Here is a 22470-nt window from a genome sequence, read left to right as displayed (position 1 = left end):
GAAAACTGATAACATATTATTACGTATATATATATTAGCTTAATACCCACACACATACATACATGCATATATATCAGCTCAACAATGAGTAACTTTCATAAAAACATAGTCTTTAGTTAATCACATTTATTTTATTATTCGAAAAAATGGAGGTCACTTCAGCTTAGCACAAACAAAAAAGTTCACATTACAAATGTCACTCGTCGCATGGTCCGGAGCGCAGCAATTCCAGACTACGTCCTCTACGCTCCTCGTCCTGACGCTTGCAATCGTACATGCAACGATTCGGATAGGTCACCAGATTAACGGCGCAGACTGGCTCGAAGTCGCGTGGACATATGCAGACGGGTTCCTCGTTAGCAGCGTCGACTGCTGCAGCTTCGCTCAGTGCGGCACACAGTACGATGCCCAGCAGGAAGGACGCAATGTAGCACATGAATTTCATTGTTTGAATATTTAATATGTTTTTGTTGTTTTTCCGAATTATACGGAGTTAGTGGCTTGGTTGAAACTAGCGGTTACTTCCGTGGGTTACTACACGCAAGTGCTTTCGGCAGACAACTGAATTGCGTGGCTTTTGTGGAAAAGAGTTTTATAGATAAAAAAGCAAAACAGCTGTGCTGTGCTCTTATCAGCTGAATAAATAAGGTTTGGGGGTCGAGTGACGGCCACCGAAACGATTTGGTGATTTGGTAAGCTTAGCTAAGCCGAAAGCCTGATCATTAGAAACTAATTGTAGCTTCGAAATTAGTTTGTTTTGTGTTTGAATGTGATTTTTTCTGTGATACATACACACTATTTATAGTATATACGTTTATAAAAGAGTTTCGCTCTTCGCCAACACGCTTTTAAGAATTAAAGTTAAAGTAGTTAGTTACAACTTGTGCAAATACAAAAGCAAAAACAAATGTTTATGTCTGAATTATTATATTAATAACAACTGAACAAATTTAGTGTGTACCCTAAATGCACACGAAATTCAAGGAAATTTCCGGAAATTAGTCAAACTCAAAAATATCAGCGCGAAAAATTATTTTTAACTATTTTATTGTTTTAAGAATAAATATGTATGTTCCAAGATAAAATGTGAGATTGTTCATTTTGTTAATAACTTACGTCATAGTATATAATATTATTATAAAGTTTATTAAGATTTATTTCTCTAAAATTGCTGCATTCAAAAGGTTTTCTAATAGAAAACGAAAAAAAATGTTATTTTCGATTGCACCGAAGCTATTAGAGCATTTACAGGTGCATTTCTTATAGAGATATTAGTAATAGTAGTAGTATATGTAGTTAAATCTGGAACCCCTAATTCTTTTTAGCCATGTTGTTTGATATAAACAACCTTCAAGTTGATTTAAGGTTACTTAAGCGGTTTCATGGATTTCTTCGGGCAAAAAATAGCCATTTTTCAACATTTATTTTAATATAAAAAATGAAATATTTTATTAGATTTGGATTTTTTTATTGTTATACATATACTATTAACAAAGAAATTCTAAAATTTTTAGAAAAATATTTAAACTCGGCCATTGCGGCGCCATTTCCGGTGACCCCTCGGAAAAAAGATGCGCCCGCACTGGCAGGATAACTCCTTACAGAATCATGTAAAGGGAAAAATACGTGTTTTCGTTAAAGCCTTGGACGAAGAAAAAAAACCTGGACGAAAAAAAAATGAAAATGAAAGTTTTGGCAGACATTTTTACAGAAAAATGAGAATTTCGCGATATGTTTTTTCAAATAGTTGTAATCGAAAAAGAAATCCTTCGTTCTAGTCTTTAAGAATTGTATCTCAAAGACTTATGTAAAATTTCATGAAGACCCGTTGATTGGCTCTCGAGAAATCTTGACAAACGATTTCAAAAACACAGTTTTGAGAAAAACTTTAAGCCCGTTTTAGTCTAGCTAGCCTCGAGCGCACAAGCCCTCAAGTGTTGTAGAATTTAATAAGACAATAAAAAATTCGATTCCGTAAGCCCAAAGGGTTAAAGGGTTAATAAAAAAATGTATTTTATGAAGATCCAGTACTTTGAGTTTGATCGATCAGTTTGTATGACGGCTAATTGCTATAGTGGTTCGATACAGGCCGTTTCGATTAAAGGGCACCTTCTTGTGGTGGAAAGGACGTGTGTGAGTTTTCAAATCGATATCTCAACAAAAGGGGGAGGGACAGTCGGAAGTACATACAGACAGAGGGACATGGCTAACTTTCTGATGGATCGATTCGAACATTCCATTCGAAAAATATCTCTAATTCAAAAATGTGGAAAAGTTGCGTGGTTAGCGGCGACTAGCTCATATAGCCTGCAACATACTATGCGTTGTAACATACGCACCATTGGGGCACGGGAGGGCAGTGAATGTCAAGGAATAAAGCGCAGTACGGCTCATTCGCGCAGTTGGGTCCCTACGAAGCGTTCATGTACGGAATTAATTATAAATCATATTAAAATCTTACGCTCATCGTCGATATGAGGTCTCTTCCGACAAAGGAATATCAAAATGCACCTGCGAGTTATTCAGTCGGATATCTCAAAAACTGACGAACAAATTTTTATGTTCTCTAAAAACCTTCAACTTGAAAATACTGGCTCAAAACTTCTCTTTCTAGAACCATAGACTCTTAGGCAAAGTTGCTCCGAATAATTCTTCATATTTTTCCGCATACTCGATTTTACCGTTTTTTGGCTCCCTATAAATCAACCCGCTAAATGTCTACTACTACCAATGTATATGATCTCCGACGTTTCCTTCAGCGTGTTAATAACTTTGTGTCAAACTTAATATACTCTGTTCAGTGCGTAGATTTTATATTCTAGCCTTTGAAATCTACTAATTTTTCATATTTTCAATAATAACATCGGTTTTCGTTTATTTGTCGCACATAAGATGTGCTTGTGATTGCTCAGCATAAACTCTTAAAAATGCTTATCACTTTGAACTTGACTTACTGACCCAGAATGCTCCACGATTTCACACAATGATACATAAAATATATAGAAATAGTATAATATCTATGAATTGGTGTAAGCCTGTAATTGGATTTAATCGGGGGTTTTCTGTAATTCGAACAACCGAATAAGCAAAGGGCGTTGTAGACATTTATTCATGTAAATGATGTAAGACAAAGTAGAAATTATAACATTAAAATCCAAATATTAATAGCAAGGCCCCTGATGTGCAAGGCTCAAACCGGCGTTGGTCCTTTGTTGGCACTCCAAATTACAATCGTTGGCGTATGTGTTTCCGTCGCTGCCGCAGACAAGGAGGAAGATGTGAGGACAGTTGCAGTGCGCTGCTCCATTCGACCCTGTGCAGCAGAGCGCCAGCGTCAGCAGGAGTAACGCGTATAAGTTGAAAATTTTCATTTTATTCACTATATTTTTATGCTTTAATTCGGAAAGTTACAATTTCGTAAATTTTTATATATTTTAATTAGAAAATCTACAATTTTGTGGATGACCAGCTATGCTTTGATTAGAATAATGAAAGTGTTTTAGTCCGGCGCTGGTATTTGTAGGCAGATGCTGTATATTTGAAGAAGCAATTGGATGATCTGAAGCTCAACTTAAGTACATAAATAAAGCGAGATTATTTGTAAATGATTTGCGAATTTCGAAGAAAAAGCAGCAAATTACTAAGAAGTGATTAAAAGTGCAGTCAACGCTCGCAAATTAGAACCTTCAGTAATTAGAATTTTTGAGAAATTAGAATCATCTTAAACATTGATTAAATTTCTCTTACTTGGTTTGCATTTACTATTTTTATGTTTGCTTAGAAAATAATTTAACCGATTTAGAAACTACCCGCTGAATATATTATAATTATTTTTAGTTTTGGAGTTGAAGGATACTTCGCACTTTTTATCGCAGTAATTGTTGGCATTCAGCTCTTGCATTTGCATTAGAATGCGGGTGCGTCGTAATCATTCAATTATACGCGCTCACTCGTTAAAACACCATTATATCCAGAAAATAGCTTTGAAGTTTTTGTATTGAATCAAGCAAATAAAATAGTTTTCACATCATTGCCTGTTGTCTTATGCACTGAGCACAGTTAGTGTTTTATTAATAATTACAACATCATTACATATAATCATTTATAATTCAAAGCCGCGTTCAAATGAAAGTGTTCAACTAGCACGGTCCGTCACGCGTTTTCCTTAATCCTCTGCTAGATCTCTGACTGCATTTTAAGTCACAGTCGTTGCTATAAGTGCGGCCATTGCTACCGCAGACAGGCGCGTAGTTGTAAGGACACGCACAGAGCTGTCCATTCGCTGCTGTGAAGCACATCGTCAAGGCGAGGCAGAGCACCACAAAAATGTTTATTAACTGCATTGCAACCGCAAAACTCTCGACTACTTGTTATGGGTAGTAAAAATGACACAATTCGTTGTATGCTACAACTGCTTGGGACTTTCCTTCGACTGTGAAAACATTTATGTTTGGCGTGTGGCATTTATACAGTTTGCTACTTTAGTCGAACAAATTGATGATCCGTAGGCAATGAACGAAAGCTCGAATGCAACTTTTAGTATTCTTATTGCAAAGTGCATGTTTGAATGGAATACGAGGGCGGGTGCTTAAGATCCCTAGCCTAAATCTCTAGAAGAAATTTAAAAAAAAATCGTATATTCCTTCGTAGTCTGTTCTTATATCTGATAGTGACTAACACTTTTCATATCTGCTTTGTGGTAAGAATTGGTTAGCATTTGCAAATTAATTATGGTACTCATTATCGGTTAGATTTTTCAAAGTTAAATAACTTCATAATTTATTTTAACATTTTTCAAAACCATATACTTTGAATACCATAAAGTCACTTCAAATGCAAAACAACCTATCATCAAAAAAAAGTAAAATTGAGTTCTTCGTTGCTTACGAGTCACTACATCCTATTACATATACGTATGTATCATAAAATTCTAAGCTTCCGCTGTCAGATACAACCAATTTATAACCATTTTATAACCATTTTATAACCAATTTATAACCACTTTATAACCAAAACTCAATTTTTGTTTCAATATGAGTGGTTTCTATTATATCGTTTTTCCCTCACCTGTAAACTTAAGAAAAGTGAACTTTTACACAATCTACATTTATAAGTTCGATGAAGTACTTATAAAACTGCCCTTGTAGCAAAACTAGTTGTTGCTAAGGTTTCTAGGAATCCATTTGTATTCCCCCTACCATGTACATGTGATTGTAATTGAAACGAGATACCTTGCTCTGTGATAATCTTTCTGTATTTCTAAATCTGGAAATAAAGGGTGTCTCTGAATTAACGCAATTTTGTTATGAAATAGAAATCATGGTTTTTAGTCATTCGAACGTAATTTTTTTATTGAATCATAAGATATACATATAGGATAAGATTATTTACGGAATAACACATCGGCCAAATTGGCGTTACGGCTTTCCATAAACATACGCACTCGTTGTTCCAAATTTAAAGGGTTACATGGGCTTCCTCGTGTAAAAAACAGTTTTTTTTTAAACAATTTTTTTCTAATTTAAAAAGTGAAATATTTTATTAGAATTTTTTATTGTTACAAACACACACTATTAACAAAAAAACTTCTGAAATTTTTGGTAAACTATTTTAAACTCGGCGATTTCGACGCCATTTCCGGTGCCCCTTGGAAAAAAGATGTCACGCTTTGGCGGCATAACTTCTTACGGGATCATCTAAAGTGAAAAAATACTTGGTTTAGTTAAATCCTTAACTTAGAAAGACGAAGGAAAACATTTTTCAAAAAAATTAAAATTTCGTGACAATTTTCTTTTCAAATAGTTGTACTCCAAAAAAAAAAGATTCTTCATCCAAGTCCTTAAGAATTGTATCTTAAAGACCTGCGTAATATTTCACTAAGATCGGTTGAGTAGTTCTCGAAAAATCTCGCCAACCGACTTCAAAAATACGAGAAAAACGCGTTTAAAGACGGCACACTTAGCCTAACTAACCTCGAGTTCTCAAGACTGTATCTCCGAAACTATTACTCGTATCAACTGGAAAATGTTAGACAATATTCCAGAGGTGTTGTACAATTTAATAAGCGAATTAAAAAAATCGATTTTTTGAAACCCATGTTACCCCTTATTTTTGGGACACCCTTTACTTGTGTTCCATTAAGCTAAAATAGTTCTATGTTCAAATGTTTATGAAGACCAAAGAAGTCTTAGGTTAAATTATATGTCACCATTTTTATGCGAAAATTTTCGATATTCCGTTAGTAAATTCGCAATATTTTACGGCATTTAGCTGTTTGTTCGACTGCAATAGGTTTAGTGAGTAATTAACAGAACATTAATCTCATAAAACATGATATTCAAATTTACAAGTCACTCAGTTGCCATACTTACTTGCATCTAAAAAAATTAAAGTTTGAATAATCTTAAAAGCTTTATGCCAAAAGCTCATAACAACTGGTCTAAAGCTTAAAGCTTTTAATACAAAGTTTCAGAATGTAGTGGAGCTTTTTTCAGCAAGCACTAAGTTCTAGTTAGAGCTAGTTTGCAGCCATTAGTAGGCTGATGAGATAGTGAACGTGGAGCAAAATAGTGCAAATAAAACAATTCTTTCCAAAAAGCTTGAGCGCTTTCAATGCTTTACACTGTTGCCAAAAATAATTAAAAAGTTCAAGTACAAAATACATTGCAAGGTACATATATGAATTTAGCGCCCCACTGACTCTTCGTTGCATTAGTCACCTGAATAATGTTTGTGTTTGTAATTGGCTTAAGCAAACTTTTTGAAATTCAAATAAACTTCTGTGCTCCAGCGGCGCTGCAGTGCCCACTACACTTATTGTTGTTGGCAAGTTGGTGTGCTTTTATTATTTACACCTTGTGATGAATGACTTTTTCTCCTGAAAGTGTCAACACAAGGGGCACATAGTTGTAAACAAGAAACAACAACACTTATGTATACGAAACTGCCACACAAACGCCACTTGACGCCACTTAGTTTAGTATCGAATATTTATGCGCCGTGGGGGTTCAAGAGTCTCTAATTAAGTATGCAAATTGTGGGAATTGACGATACGAAAAAAGAATAAAGAGGAAGTGTAATTAAAACAGAAGTAATAATAAAAACAACCTTTCGAATGCTCATTCTTCAAATGTATACGCGCCAGAGAGTTAAGTTCTGTAGGATTTGGAATGTCTGTGGAAAGTAATTGTGCTAGAATATTTTAGAAGTAATGCTAATAAATATGAGTAATTTCACTTAGATAGATATTAATTAATGTTTATTTCGATAGAAATACAAAACACAAAACAAACTGAATTGTTGAGAGAAGAAATGGTTATATATGTATATATATACAGAGTTTCTCCGGAAAGTAATAGGACTGAGTCGATTTAAAAAATTCATTGAACCAATCGTTACAATCCTTTAAAACCTTCAAAAGAGGCGCCTTCTGCGTCGATGCAGCGCTGCCAGGCATTCTCCGGAATAGCCTTGAGAGTCAAGGTGCATGCTGCTTGGATCCCCTTTCAGGCAAGAAAACAGAAAAAGGTCCGGGAGCCATAACTGGGCTGTAGGGCGGCTACGGAAGCGTTGAGATGCCGGCCTTGGTTAGGTAGCTATTCACAAGAAAGGCGGTGTGAGCCGGGGCGTTGTCGTGGTGCAACTTCCAATCGGCTGCGATGTCTTGTCGGACCCGACTGACCTTTCGTTTGAGTCTCTTGAGGACTTCCACGTAAAACTTGGCGTTGACTGTTTGTTCAGGAGGAACAAATTCATGATGGACGATGCCTTTGATGTCAAAAAAGACAATGAGCATTGCTTTCACTTTGGATTTGCTCATTCTTCCAAACTTCGTCAGCGACCTCTTCCCTTCAAAAAGGCCTGGTGTCACCGAAACACACTGTTTCTTGCTAATGCAATATCGGGGTAAGCCCGCCTGATCATATCAAACGTATCTGTCGCAGATTTACCGAGAAATAAGCGCGTACTTCTGCTGTAACGAACATTTTCGGCTTGCACTACTCACAGAAACACGTCGCGCGAAAATGTTAGTCCTGACTTTCCAGGTGCTTGGAGACAACTGACCAGCCGCTCCTTCGTTAGCCCTCTAGTGAATCCAATCGGTGCGCGCATGCTCCGAAGTACAGTCGCGGCAGAAGAAACTCAGTCCTATTACTTTCCGGACAAACGCTTTACATACATTTGTACATATTGCCAAATATGTGCCTCCAGCGAAGACCACAACGCGTAATTCCAAGCCTTTGTTGAATTCAACTTCTTAATAAAGAATTGTGCGCAGATTGAGCAATTTAGTTTCTAGAAGTCTGAACTAAGCTCTTACAGTATTTAATGAGACTGTCTTTTTACAAATCAGTGACTAGCTAAGCCTACAGGTGACTACATTGAATAGATTTAAGCGTTAAAGCTTACAATGAGACTTGCGGTTCATTTCGCTCTTTTGCTCCTCATTTTGGCTTTGGTTTCAAAATGTGTTGCCATAAATTGTCAGCCCTGCAAAATCCAGGAAGCAAGAAGGAAGCACGCTGAGGATATGCAGCGGAATGAAGAACGAGTAGGAAGCAGCACTGAGTTGCCAATAATGCACATTTGATAAAACATAAGAAATGTAAAGCAATGTCTACAATGTGTTCAATTAAGAAATTGTGACAAAATTAAGCATGAAAGAGAAGTATTTTCTGTAGTGAAATATATATCAGAATAAATTAAGCAAAAAATGAACTACTAGTTTTATTGTGAGCTTTCAAAGCAATGAGCTCACTTTCCAAATGGGTCGCTAAGTAAATATTTAAACTCATGTGAGCTTGATATAAACTTAAACAGGCACTTAGTAGTGCTGTAATTAAAACGCCACACACGTCCACTATTTACATATATGTACATATGTATAGTGCTCGGTCACCGTATTTGTAATTAATACACTTATCATGCGCATATAAACAAACAGCTGCGCGCTTACGTGAAACGTCAAAAGAAAACAAAAAAATCGCCTTTGGTGGAGAGCACCTCATTTACTCATCGCGGTGGTTTCCTCGCCGCCTCATTTGCTTTCAATCGCTTTTAGTTGGACCGCTTGACGGCGCTACACTTCAGTTTCGTTTTAAAGCGCAAGCCGATCGTTTGCTTTCAATTTGCGAGTGAGTGGGTGAAAAGTAAAAGTTTTAATTGGAATACACGACAGTAAATAATACACATATAATCACAATGAAGTCCTTTTCGCTGTTCGCCGTGCTGTTGCTGGTCCTGGCTGCATTCGCCACGCTGACTCAGGCCTCATTCTGTCCTTGCGATCTCACGCAGAAAGGACAAATATGCGGCTCCAACGGCATTACGTACAAAAATCGTTGCGAGTTCGAGTGCACGCAAAAAGACTACAAAAAGCTGGGCCGCACGTTGAACATTGCCAAGACGGGTCCCTGCTAGGCGCCACTTAATTCGGGGTTGGCGAGAGGTGTGGCATATTGAAAGGCAGTTGGTTACAGGTGGAATTGGCAGCTGACAGCAGCGTTGGGTGGGAGTGCGGTTTGGTGTGAGGTGGCAGGAAGTCTACAGGAAGCATTGGTGTTTTCACGGGAAATTAAGTGAAAGAAAGGTGTGCGCAACGTATTACATACATACAAACGTTATACTGTTCACCAGTGAAGTGGTGCAAACATATATGCACATGTAGTTTTAGTTATCTTGAGATTTCGAGCACTTTTCGTGTTTACATTATCAATTATAAATGAGCTAATAAATAATTACCAAACCAACTGAATGTGCTTTACTTCAATGTGATAAGTCTGGGAACTTGTTAAATATTAATAATTTTAAGCATAAACGATAGAAAACTGCGTTAAAATGCGTTGAATGCGAAAGTCTTACTTCCTGTGTATTCCCGTGGGGTCTGATATTAACAACGTCCTTTAGATTTCAAGTGAATTAAGGTCGGTTCATATAGAACTTTTGCTGCGCTTTACGTCAGTCATTTGTTTTGACAGAAAAGCTTGATGTAGGCTTTTGTATGCGTTTCTTACGTTTTGTCAAGGAACAATCGCCATTTTTATTTTTATTAGTTAGAAACACTGAAGTTGAGCGTTGATTCTGGCATACTATTGCTTTCTTTGCTTTGCTGTCAAAATATGAATTGTCAAGCAAAGCGCGTAAAATTGTATGTGAATGGTCCATAAGCCCTAAAAATGAGCGTGAAATGATCTTTTCTGCATATCAAACCGAGACTTATGTCAAAAAATAGTCTTTAATTTCAATTTCAAGCTCTGCTACCCCATTCATATATATATTAGAAGATTCTACACTACAGTCTCTCATATAAGCATAGAATTCGCAGCAACACTTTTTTTTTGCTTTTCACCTTCTAATTGAGTTGTTGCTGTGTGAGTTTTGTTTGACTTTTTATAGCTGTGAGTCTCGCTTGTACATATATTGCTGGCTTTTAAGGTGCGTCTTTTTAGCATGTAAATATGTACATATATACACATAAATATATATGTACATATATACCTTTTGTGTGCTCTCCTTGCATTAATTTATTGTGTTACGCTTTGATTTTTTTGCATTTGTTTTTGTTAAGTGACGGAGGTCAATCAAAGCTTAAAATAAGTAAACAAACTACCCGTTAATTGAGCTTCGCTTCGCTTTCGGACGTGCGCTGGGCGGCGTATTCAGCACAATTTCTGCGAGTGTACACTTTTGTTGTTGTTTTCTTTGTATGCCTCATGCATATTTTAATTTTGAGTACAAGTAAATGTTATTATAGTTAATGAATCTGTTTTCTTTTGTGCTGTGTCTACGCTTTACTGTCATTTCTTGTTATCAGTGTGTCGCATTATCTGTAACTGTAAACATAAGTTCAAATTTTTGTTCGGAACTGTGACGCATCGGGGAGAGCAAGCAATCACAGCAATTGAACTAAATTTGAGAACGTTGAAAGGGACTGAAAATTTAATTTTTCCCTTTATTATGTTGCCAGATAACCAATTTATGAACTTAGTTACTTGAAAAACTTCTATGTATATATTGGGTAGACGAAAAAGTCTTTTCGTATTTCTAATCAAACTTCAACGTATTTCATAATTTTATTCAAGAATATTTCAGACTTTCTGAGAGATTGGTGTTTCATAACAACTTATCACTTCTTTAGTCCTTTGATATTGCAATTTAAACTCAATTACTAGTCTTAATTTAATAATAAACTAATTTCATAGCTTACCAAAATACATTTCACAGCAGATTTCTCTAAATTATCTGCGAAGCATCCTTCGTAGGCTGCCGTTACGAGGACAAGTCGATACTGTTTATTTATGCATTCAATGGCTCACAAGCCACGAACCACAAATTGGAAAGCCGTCCATAAGACGTCGAGGCATCAAGTTATCAAGCTGAGGCAGCAACCACACTCTGCTACATTCAATAAATAAACTTTTCTTCATAGAAGCAAGAGCCTGCGCAAATTTACGAAGGCAATCTGCAGTATATTTATACTTGCATTCGAGTTTCAATTACTGTGATTTATAATTGAGTAATTCATATTTCTTCATCAAGCGAAAGACACAAACAATACGCACAGACGACAGAAAGCCTGTGGCATCAAGATTCAATAAAGATTTCGCTTGGAAAATTCAAATGAAAACGCCTTCTACACCTTGAGACAGCAGGCACGCACACATTTACATCTACGAGTATGTACAACCAGCCAATGGCGACCCACTGTGATTTTTGTTGTTGTACATCAAAATACAGGTGAGCAAAATTGCTAAAATTTACATTTTACCGGCTCGCAGCTTATTTAAATGTGTGTCTGGTGCGTGTGTCTTGTTCGCCAAAAGGGTATAAATTGTCGAAATCACATCAAATACGCCAAATTAATATCCTTATTCTTACACAATTCAAATGGGATTTACAATGTTGCGTGCTGGCTAAGCTTTATTGCATTTCGAACCTCATGAAAGAGGTGCAAACGGCTTGCGTGTAGGCTTAAGCGCCTTATTATATGCTATCATTCGAGACATATCTTTAGCATTTCTTTGGTAGACACAATTAAATTGTTAGCACTCGAATGCATATGATAGTGGCTTTTTCAATTTCGGTTATGTTCCTTTTAAGTAAACTTTCCTTCGCTTTGTTTTTGGTCGCTCGTGTCGATAAGGCGTGTAATATGAAAATAACTCAAGGCAAGTGAAATATGTAATAAAAGCGAATGAAAGAGAAAACTAACGAAAAATCGGGATACACAAGCGTTGCGTACTATATTCACACATAAAAAGCACGTTCACCGATGCGAATGCGTGCTGCAAGTACTAGTTTGGCATATTAACACCCTGTAGGAAATATTTCAACTAAGTGCAGATTTTTTTAAACCAAAATGGGATATATTCGTACATACTTATTACAGTTTTAAGATAATTCTTCATAAATTGTGACAAAAAAGCAACCGGAATTTGTAATTAAATTCTCTGGGTAAATTATATTTCAAAAAAATATATTTCGCTAAGAACAAAGATTTGTCTCAAATTTTGTATTTCTAACCAAAATTCGTGTGCGGATTGGTTGAAAAGGAAAAGGCATACGGTGATTTAGTTTTATCAATAAACGCAATCCTTCTAGTGATATAAAGCCTGCAAAGATAACCCCGTTCTGGACGACTTTCGACCTCTTCAACTGATGAAAAAATAGTAAGAAAGATGCTAAAAGCAAACCGTAAGTAGGTCTCTTTGGACATGCTTGATCGTACGAATTCCGATCCTACATTCATGGAGAGCATTAACTGCAGAGGAGACATGGATTTATGTGTTTGACAAGCAAATAAGTCAGCAATCATCGGGATGGAGGGAAAGAACGAGCCGAAACCGAAAAAAACCACACCTGAGCCTTTCAAAAATCAAGATGATATTCATTGTTTTTTTTCGATATTTGTGGTTTGGTGCATAATGAATTTGTTCCGGTAGTACAGACGGTCAATAAATAGTTATATTTGGCGGTGTTGAGGCGTTTGTCTGAGAACTTCCCTCGAAAACGGGCGGAATTGCGGAAGAACAATTCATGGATTTTACACGATGATAATGCACCAACGCAGCGAGCCACGATTGGGATCGATCTAAGGCCATAAATTCAGCATTTGGCTCCATGCGATTTTTTCTTGTTCAAGAAACTGAAATTGTCGCTCCGTGGAACCCGTTTTCAGTCGATCGAAGAAGGAGCTGAAGGCCATAACAAAAAGTGCTTATGAAAAGTGTTTCGAAGACTGGAAAAATCACTGGCATAAGATATTTACTAAAAATGTGTGAACTCTTTCATTTCTTAAACGAATTTAAAGGATTTCGGCCAAATCTGGCTTTATTTTTATTTGTGAGACATTACACAACAGGTATTCAAAGAACTGTTGCAAACTTTTGATAAAGTGATAATGCGATATTTTCGCACAGAGCTTAAGCTCCATTCTAGACCTCGCACACCTTCTTGTACATATCTTACTTAATCTACGAACACTTGTAAGCCATGGCATATAAAGTTTATCTGTAAACATATTGGCATACACATGTACATACATATGTATGTGTAGCACAAGCGAAACTTCTCCCTTCTTGTGCGCTTATCTTTAAAAGAAAATATCGGAATCTTAAACGAAATGCTTCTACCAGCAAACGAAATAAAATTGCGCGTCACAAAAAGATGATATCAAAACTTACACATACAAACATGCGTTTTCTGAAATGTGTTCTCGAAGGATAAATTTGGTGTCTTTCTTTGTTGCAAAAGAGCCAAAACATGTGTTGCTTGCGATAAGCGCAATATTTGTGAAATACACGCTCAGACAATGTAAGCGCTGGATAAGTGCATCTACGTTGTTGTAGCTGGCTATTTCATTTTGCATTTGTACAATGTGATTTTCCTACAAAGAAGACTTCGAGGATTTCGATGTGTGGTTGTGCAATAAATTTGACTTATTTCGTTTAACAGGGTGTTCCACGAGAAATTTTTGCTATTGAAGACAATGCTCGCCACTTAGAAAGTCTTTGGAACTTGTAGGTGAAGATTTTTAGTAGTATGAATGCAGATAGAAGCAAAGTTCAAAATTTCGCACTCGTCTTAGGCCTCCTTTATCTATACAAAAAAATACAGAAAAATATCAAATTTCTTATAAAACATATACATACATATGTATGTATATTGGATGATCCAGCAGTGAAAATAATTATAACAAAACATCAGCGAAGAAAATATGACACAGCTTTCCGAACTATAGAGCGTGCCGGTACTTGAAAACCTTCACTAAATACTCACGTCAAAAAAAGATATACGGTTTGGTTAAGCCAAGCTAAGAAATGAGTAAAATGGCATTCAAACGTATATGTGTAGCGCAGAGGTAAAAACCATCCTCTCCAAAGAAGTGCCTACCAACACTATTACCAATAAAAACTACTTGGTTTAAGGTCTATAGCTCGTCTTAGCGGCAGCCAAGCTGCTCATAATTACTTTCATGATTGCTGCTTTATCATCATCAGTCATCATTATCATTTTTATGGCTACTACAAGCTCATTAAAAGCCCCCTTCAACACTATCACCTTGTGCGTTTGTTGAAGCATTCGCCGAACGCATAATAGAGTTGCTGATATGCCAGTTATGGGGTCGCACTTACACACATAGTCGCATATCTACTCCAACCAACATTAGCAGATTGCTAAAGTCACTAACTTAACGGTGTTTGGTGTTGGTGAAGCGCACAAGGAAAGCAGCATCTTCAAGTGCGTCAACTACGTCCTCCTTTCTTCACGCCTTTCACCGCAGTTAATGTACTCCTCACTTTCGCTGCCGTTGGCAATTCTCACATTAACCTCGTTTTTAAAGGTTCGACGACATCGCCACCACTACTTGATTATTCTAAGCTATCCAGCCTACTTAAAATGCAGCCACCTCATTTGGGTTATGACGCAGCTTCTTCCGACGCTTTCTTGCTCCTCATTCACTTTTTGTTCTTGAGGCAGGCAGCAAGAGGGAATGTTTGTTTGAATCCTTTTCCGCAGCTCACGTCCTGCGCTGCGCCACTAATTTGCGAATGCGTTGGAAATCTTGGATTGGTGCGCATTGGTGAATGTGGCGGTGCAGTTGAAGTGGAAAACTGAAAGAGATGCTTAGCGTTGGAGGCGCAATTTTATTACAAAATTATGAGCTGTGAGAAAATTCTCATTTTAATTACACAAAGCACACTTGGTGGGCTATGTGCCGCTACACTTTCTGCAGAGTAAATATGTAGATGTGTGTTTGTGTGTGCTTTGTTTATGTCTGCCAGGGTGTTCATGTGTAAAAGCCCCTTAGAAACTGTAAGAAAATTCAGGATTTGAGGGCGATGAACATACTTGGCACAACTTTGACTGCTTTTGTTGCAGCTGTTGGCCTTCTTGCAACAATTGTGGCTGAGATATGGCCGGGTGCAGCAGTTTGTGGTACATATTGCTTTGTCAGGAAGTATGTGGAATTTTAAGAAAATATCACTAATGTACTTCTCCAACTGGTTAGCGCAGACAAACAGTCGAATTTAGTGACATAAAAAATACGAAAAGACTTTTTCGACTACCCAATATTATATTTTTATCCAATAATGTTAAAGATCGCAGAGAGAAAAGGATTCTATACTTATTTTTATAATAAAAAATGCTAAAAAGAAATAACTTTTAGCATAAAAAAAGAAGTGTGCTTCCCTTACATTTAATAATCTCGATCATATCACATTTGATAGCCAAAAAAATGTTTACATGAATCACTGGACAATTGTTGGTCATTTGCCATAAATATACAAATCAATTTTTTAACTGTAAAAGTCAATGCGATAATTCAAAATACATATCGAAAGCAACAACTACATACACAAAGCAAAACAACTACACTTTCCCAACAGAGCATTCTCACAAAGCGAATATTATCGCATAAATGAGAGCAACCGGCATGGAGAGCCACGTAAAAAACCCCGTATTATTTTAGCAACAACAAAGAAAGCACGGCTGAATTTATTAAATATAGCGGCATAGCGCTGAATCGACAGTTTTGTTGCTGCCATCGGCGGAGAGAGTCACTTGGGTGAATGCGGTGCCGCTGAACACGATCAACGGTATTTTTTTCTGTAAGTATTTGGATGCAGTTATGCAGTTATAGTGGGACAAAGATGCACTTGAGCATAAGCTGAATAGCAACAGCATCATCGCCTCTGCAGCCGGCACTATTAAAGGTGTGGACTGAGCTGATTGCCTAACTGTCTGTAGATGGCACTGGCCTAGAGTGCTGTGTTTAGAGATAGGGATCGATGTTGCGTTTTGCACATTGTTAAAGTAATTTGTATTTCCGAGCGCAAAGGCACACAAGAAACCAAACCAAAAATAATTCTTATAAAAAGAACAAACCAAAAGCTGTGATAAAAATTTGTGTTCTTTGCTACGAAATCGAATTTAAGTGTATTAGTGTTCGTCACAATGTTTTCTAATTGTTTGGGGCTTAAGGCCCTATTGCTGTTTTTCACTTTTTGCTTGCTTCTGCAACGTGCGCAAATGTCGGCAGATGCAGCGATAACGGCGAATCCCATGCCCAACACCGAAAGTGCCAGCGAGCAATTGAAAGAGCCCATGCAAGCAAACGAAATGAAGATGACGGCGACTGCCAAGGAAACCAGCGCGGGAATGTCGGAGATGTTGAACGATGAGTCGATGCCAACGGAGACCGAAACCAAAACCGGTACGGCGACCACGGCGACCACGGCGAGCGACAAAACGGCTAGCGATGAAAAAGACTGGTGGAAGCACATGATACTCTATCAAATCTATCCGCGTTCGTTTATGGACAGCAATGGCGATGGTGTGGGAGATTTGCAAGGTGCGTGAAATGCCCTATTAGTTGAAATGGAGCTAACAGCTATTTAATTTTGTTTTTTGCAGGTATTATGATGAAACTACCTTATCTCGCCGAGACTGGTATTCAGGCCGTTTGGCTGAGTCCCATTTTCAAGTCGCCCATGGTCGATTTCGGCTATGACATATCTGATTTCAAAGACATCCACTCGGAATACGGTACAATGAAAGATATGGAAATGCTGATAACGGAATCGAAACGTTTAGGTAACTGTTAAATGCGGTACCGTTAATGGTAGCACAGTTCTAAATTTTTCTTTGACACCTTCTTTCAGGCATTAAAATTATCATGGACTTTGTGCCGAATCACACTTCCAATCAAAGTGTGTGGTTTGAGAAGTCAGTCAACAAGGAAGACGGTTTTGAAGACTTCTACATTTGGGCAGATGCTAAATTGGATAAGAAAGGCAACAGAATGCCACCAAATAATTGGGTGAGTGGGCAGTCTCAGCACTCAGTCTCAGCGGCTTGATTAATGATAAAATTGTGTTACCATTCGACAGCAATCCGTGTTTTATGGTCCCGCATGGACATGGAATGAGAAGCGCAGCCAATACTACCTGCACCAGTTTACGCCAGCTCAACCGGATCTGAACTTCCGCAATCCCAAGGTGGTAGAGGCTATGGACGATGTCTTACGTTTCTGGTTGGATAAAGGCATTAACGGTTTCCGCGTGGATGCTGTCAACCATCTCTTCGAAGACGTAAAGCTACGTGATGAGCCTATATCTGGCAAAACCGACGATATGAATTCCTACGAATATACCAAGCACATTTATACCAAAGATATGGTACGTGAAACTATACTTGTTGCTAATGTTAAGTCTTAATTCAACTTAATATCTTTACTTACAGCCGGAAGTACTGGATATGTTGCAGCATTGGCGTAAACTAATGGACGATTACACTGCCAAAAACGGTGGTCCCGCACGCATTCTCATGACCGAGGCATACGCCGATCTGAAAACACTCATGGACTACTATGAAACGAAAGACGGCAAACGTGGTGCAAATTTCCCATTCAACTTTAATTTCATTACCGATTTGGATGAGCATTCCGATGCGCGCGACTATGTGTTCAACATTCAGAAATGGCTGACATACATGCCGCGTGGAAACACAGCCAACTGGGTCATGGGCAATCACGATAATATGCGCATGGCCACCCGTTTCGGTCCGAAGCGCGTCGATGCGATGCATATGCTGATGATGACGCTGCCTGGTGTAGCGGTCACTTACAATGTAAGCGCGGGCGTGTAGTGTTTGGCGAGCACATTTTAAATAATTTGGTTGCTTCTCGCTTTTTTAGGGCGAGGAAATTGGCATGCAGGATTATCGTGATATCAGCTGGGAGGACACCGTGGATCCACCTGCGCGCAATGTTGGGCGTGAAAAGTATAAACAAGTCTCTCGTGACCCGGAGCGCACACCTTATCAATGGAATACGCAAAAGAATGCCGGTAAGAAAAAAAGCGAAGTGAGCAAATATAACGGCTGTTACAAATACATTTTTTCTTGCCGCTAGGTTTCTCTACTGCCGAAAAGACATGGCTACCCGTCCACCCTAACTACAAAAATCTAAATCTCAAACAGCAGAAGTCTGAGAAGAGTCACTACTCGGTGTATAAATCTTTAGTAGAGCTACGTAAGATGCCGGCACTTTGCAAAGGACGCTTCCACGCGGAGGTGCTGAACCGCGATGTCTTTGCTTTCGAAAGGTAATTACATAAAAAATTTTAAACCTTCCGACCTTTAAGCGCTTTTATACTAAATGACTGTGTTAATGAACCAAATATTTGTCTTTGCAGGGAGCTCAAGGATGACAACTCTATCATAACTGTCATCAATATTGGTCCACGCGCTCGCGCTGTCAATTTGACCGAAGTCTTCGACCTCAAATACCAACAGAAGCTGACTGTGATGGTTGCTGGCTCCAAGTCTACACATGAGACTGGGTGAGTTGCGTCTTTTCAAAGATTTGCTTTCGCTTTTACTAACCAAACCCTTCCTCCTTTGTGCAATTGCAGTAAAGCGCTCGCCGCCGAAGCTGTACCCTTGGCGCCCTATGAGGGCCTCGTTTGCATGCTAGAGTGAACAAAACAGCTGATTGATCCTTTGTTAATGTTTTTCTGTTTTACTCGAAACATTTTCCATCATAAGTTTGTTTATGTATGGGTTTTTATTAATTTAACAAGCTTTATGTCACATTTTGTGAATAAAAGAACCTCTCTAAACTAAAAAAGTGCGTTTTAATTGTCTAACATTATGTTCTCTGGTAATTACAGAGCAATTGGAAAGCTTATAAAACTTAACAAATTGCTTGTGATTTCGCATTTTAATACTCTTGCACCTGTCGCACGAGCAGCGCGTCGAAATGCGTCTTGTGGCAAGCAAATCATAAAATATTTAAGTGTCTTAATGTGTCTGCTTTTAGTTGAATGCTTTTAGGAGGCTGCGAAAATGCACATTTTCGTAGTTGGCAACGCCTACAGCGCCAATGTTTAAACTTAATTAATTATTGCGAGTAAAACGAAACGCAAATTGGCGATGAGGGGGTACGACTTTTCTGTTCGCTATCTGGTTTTGATGACGTAACACATATACGCATGCAGTGGGGCCAAGCCGAAAGGCTGGCAGTCAACCAAATGCTGCAGGCATTACAAATGACCGAATGTGTCAAAAATTCATGCTGGCAAACAAATGTGCACCGAATGCCACAACAACAGAGTGAGGCGCGGCAGTGCGCTTTGCCTGCGTCTCCGTAGTGTCTACGGAGATGATTTGCTAATTGCTTTTTTTTCAACTGGCTGGATTTCAGATTTCTTTGCGCCGAAAAGTGACACTCTAATTGATTGCAGCGCTAGAGTCTGTGCAGCTCCTGCTCCCGCAGCACCGTGACCGCGTTTCAATTTGATGTTGTGTTAAGTGCTTGTTTCGTCATAGATTAGTTACTGCAACAGTGCCGTATTGACGCCTTCAGCTAGAGGTTTTGGCTTTTACTTTGATAATGATTGCCTTTTGAAAAGTGACATCAATCAGGCAGTGTTAGTCAATCATCATGTTCTTTGTTCTACTATTAGAAGGGCTTTTGAAGAAACAATGCTAAGCGGCGGATTAGTGAAATTTGTAGAAAGCTGAGTTCACAAAGCTTCAGAAGTGGAAAAAAGCAGAACAGAAGGGATTTTACAAATATTGATAGCGAATTTCTTTATTATTTTCACTCATTTTGAACAGCTGTAACTTTTTTTCAACTTCCTAACTAAATGAAGCTTAAAATCTCATCTTTCCAACACTTTATGGTATGACACAATGTAATTGGTAGCATTGGAGATATACGACTGCAACGAAATCTACTGATAAAATCGAAAAGACTTTTTCGGCAACCCAATATTAAAAATTTTAAGCCGGTTGCAGTTAGTCTTTGATATATAACTTTTTTATTTGATCGTTCAAACATCATGCATACATTTCGTTTTAAAAATATATTATTATTTCTTTCCAAACTGTAATAAGCCAATAACAAATCATTATACTTAATTTTATTATTTTGTTACTTTTTTTGGAAATTTACGCTACTGAAAGAGCTCATGAGTTTTGTTAATAATCGCTGCAATAAATTATTCCTTATATATTTATTTATAACTCTAATGTTCATGAATCCATCAAATGTTTTTTAGCGTAAAAACAATGGCACTAATAAAAGATATAACCTAGAAGTAAAAAGAAATTTATTAAATCTGAAAAATTACACTTCAATTAATCATTTATGTTTTATAATGGAAACTGGTATGACTGTGAGTCGTGTTTAAACTAAAATTGATTGCAATAAAAAAGACAAAACAAACTTTAAATTCGTTGGCATCGAAGCTACAAGACCCTTCACAAATACAAAAGATGCCTTACAAAGACTTGATTTTGTTCGATCAGTTTGTGTGGCTCGATCAGAACAATTTCTTCGGAGATTATACCATTGCTTTAGATAATAACTCATGATAAATTTCGTGAAGGTAACTAGTCAAATGAAAAAGTTTTCCATACAAGCAATTGATTTCGATCATTCAGTTTGTATGGCAGCTATATGATATAGTGGTCCGATTTGAAAAATTTCTCTGGAGATTACACCATTGCCTTAGGCAATAATTCTCGCTAAATTTAGTGAAAATTGCTCGCTATAAAAAAGGGCTTTCCATACAAGCAATTGATTCCGATCATTCAGTTTGTATGGCAGCTATATGCTGTAGAGGTCCGATATCGCGGTTCTGGCAAATGAGCAGCTTCTTAGAGAGAAAAGAACGTGTGCAAAATTTCAGATCGATTTCTCAAGAAGGGCCTATTTCGCGTGTGTAAAGACAGATTGGCATGGCCGAATCGACTCAGCTCGTCATGCTGAGCATTTTTATATCGCATTGACTCTTGGGATTTTGATACTTTTAAATCACGATTAGAAAAATGTTGTAAATTTTAAACAATAATTCAAAGCACTGACGCTTAACTTAGATTTTTTTAAATATTTTATAATCTTAAAAAGAACTCCCTGACGGCTTTTACACACATACAGCATATATATGGTATACACAAGCACGCCAAAGCCGCCAATAAACGCTTTCGCACCCACCTGGGCGGCAGACGATAAACGCAATTAACTGAAAGACCGCACACGAAAATACTTCAATTAAATATTTTAAGTTAAAAACAATTTATTCTGCTCTTAATCATCTCGCAGCATTCAGCTGAGTCACAACGCCACATTCCACTTGAATCCCTATGAAGGCATTGTTTTCGCTAACACCACACCTGCGGCGAAGGACCGCAACAGCATCGACATAGCGTGAGTGGAACGTAAACTTTTTATTTGTTTTACTAAACTTTTTAATAAGATTTAATTCTGCTTTAATGCACCATCTTTTAACAGTTACAGACGCACCGTTGTCAGATTGTTAATTAAATCGGTGAGCATAATTTTGGTGGCACTGCTCGTACGGCGGGCGTCGTCAAAGAAATGGACTCAGCTGCGTTGCTGGAATCGAAGTGACAGGCGAAATAATGAGGGCAGATTTCGTGGGTAGAGCGTGTTCTTTTCATTTATTTTATTTGTTGGTGTTTTTTTGCCTGTTGGCGTTGATGAACTTAATTTTACGCATTTTTGATTTTATCATTAAGCTAACGCGACTGCGTGAATGTCGGAAAAACGTTGACAAATAAGGGAATTAATATCGTTTTTGGATACACAAGCTTATCCGGAGGTCTTGATTTCATTATTTGTCAAAATTCAATTAAGGGTGCCAAATACACACTGTGACTAAGAAAACAAGTATGAAGTAAATAAGCAAATTATTATTTTTTTCGCATTTGAGTGCTGATTTATATCAATTGAGCTACGAATTTTATCTTCAAAAAAGAATTTTCCGCTTGTGGAAAACTGACGTTGCAATTAAGTTTGAGAAAGTTTTAAATTTCGTTCATTGCGTTTACGAGTGATTGCACAAACTCACTGCCAACTGTGCAGAAAATAAGAAATTTGTCCTAATTCTCCGAACTTCAATGAAATTGCGAGAGTGGCAATCATTCAGAATTAATAAT

The 22470-nt window shown here is 37.6% G+C and overlaps 5 protein-coding genes across 9 annotated transcripts in view; 3 read left to right on the top strand and 2 right to left on the bottom strand.

Moving 5' to 3' along the window:
* Positions 1–22470, bottom strand: part of LOC126753522 (dual specificity calcium/calmodulin-dependent 3',5'-cyclic nucleotide phosphodiesterase 1) — a 182277-nt gene that overhangs the window by 44520 nt on the left and 115287 nt on the right. The gene's annotated exons all lie outside the window — the stretch shown is intronic.
* Positions 112–573, bottom strand: LOC126753526 (serine protease inhibitor Kazal-type 2-like). The gene has a single exon (XM_050465042.1). It carries the CDS (start codon positions 443–445, stop codon positions 197–199), a length of 249 nt encoding a protein of 82 aa, XP_050320999.1. The 5' UTR covers positions 446–573; the 3' UTR covers positions 112–196.
* Positions 8331–8718, top strand: LOC126753528 (uncharacterized). The gene has a single exon (XM_050465044.1). The coding sequence runs from the start codon at positions 8411–8413 to the stop codon at positions 8588–8590; it is 180 nt and encodes a 59-aa protein (XP_050321001.1). The 5' UTR covers positions 8331–8410; the 3' UTR covers positions 8591–8718.
* On the top strand, positions 8933–9749 carry LOC126753527 (agrin-like). Its single transcript, XM_050465043.1, has one exon. The coding sequence runs from the start codon at positions 9202–9204 to the stop codon at positions 9418–9420; it is 219 nt and encodes a 72-aa protein (XP_050321000.1). The 5' UTR covers positions 8933–9201; the 3' UTR covers positions 9421–9749.
* On the top strand, positions 16246–19132 carry LOC126753523 (maltase 2-like). Its single transcript, XM_050465038.1, has 9 exons — positions 16246–16855; positions 16918–17097; positions 17166–17323; positions 17394–17681; positions 17746–18132; positions 18200–18350; positions 18416–18608; positions 18699–18845; positions 18918–19132. The coding sequence occupies exons 1-9, from the start codon at positions 16459–16461 to the stop codon at positions 18982–18984; spliced, it is 1968 nt and encodes a 655-aa protein (XP_050320995.1). The 5' UTR covers positions 16246–16458; the 3' UTR covers positions 18985–19132.

This window comes from Bactrocera neohumeralis, chromosome 3, assembly GCF_024586455.1.
Source record: "Bactrocera neohumeralis isolate Rockhampton chromosome 3, APGP_CSIRO_Bneo_wtdbg2-racon-allhic-juicebox.fasta_v2, whole genome shotgun sequence".
Taxonomy (NCBI): Eukaryota; Metazoa; Arthropoda; class Insecta; order Diptera; family Tephritidae; genus Bactrocera; species Bactrocera neohumeralis.
The sequence above is the reverse complement of the archived record's forward strand: the minus strand, read 5'-3'. Positions and strand labels throughout refer to the sequence as shown.

Coding starts and splice junctions, on each gene's coding strand:
- LOC126753526 (XM_050465042.1), bottom strand. CDS start 445: ATGAAATTCATGTGCTACATTGCGTCCTTCCTGCTGGGCATCGTACTG.
- LOC126753528 (XM_050465044.1), top strand. CDS start 8,411: ATGAGACTTGCGGTTCATTTCGCTCTTTTGCTCCTCATTTTGGCTTTG.
- LOC126753523 (XM_050465038.1), top strand. CDS start 16,459: ATGTTTTCTAATTGTTTGGGGCTTAAGGCCCTATTGCTGTTTTTCACT. Junction 18,133..18,199: donor GTGTAGCGGTCACTTACAAT/GTAAGCGCGGGC, acceptor TCGCTTTTTTAG/GGCGAGGAAATTGGCATGCA. Junction 18,351..18,415: donor GAATACGCAAAAGAATGCCG/GTAAGAAAAAAA, acceptor TCTTGCCGCTAG/GTTTCTCTACTGCCGAAAAG.
- LOC126753527 (XM_050465043.1), top strand. CDS start 9,202: ATGAAGTCCTTTTCGCTGTTCGCCGTGCTGTTGCTGGTCCTGGCTGCA.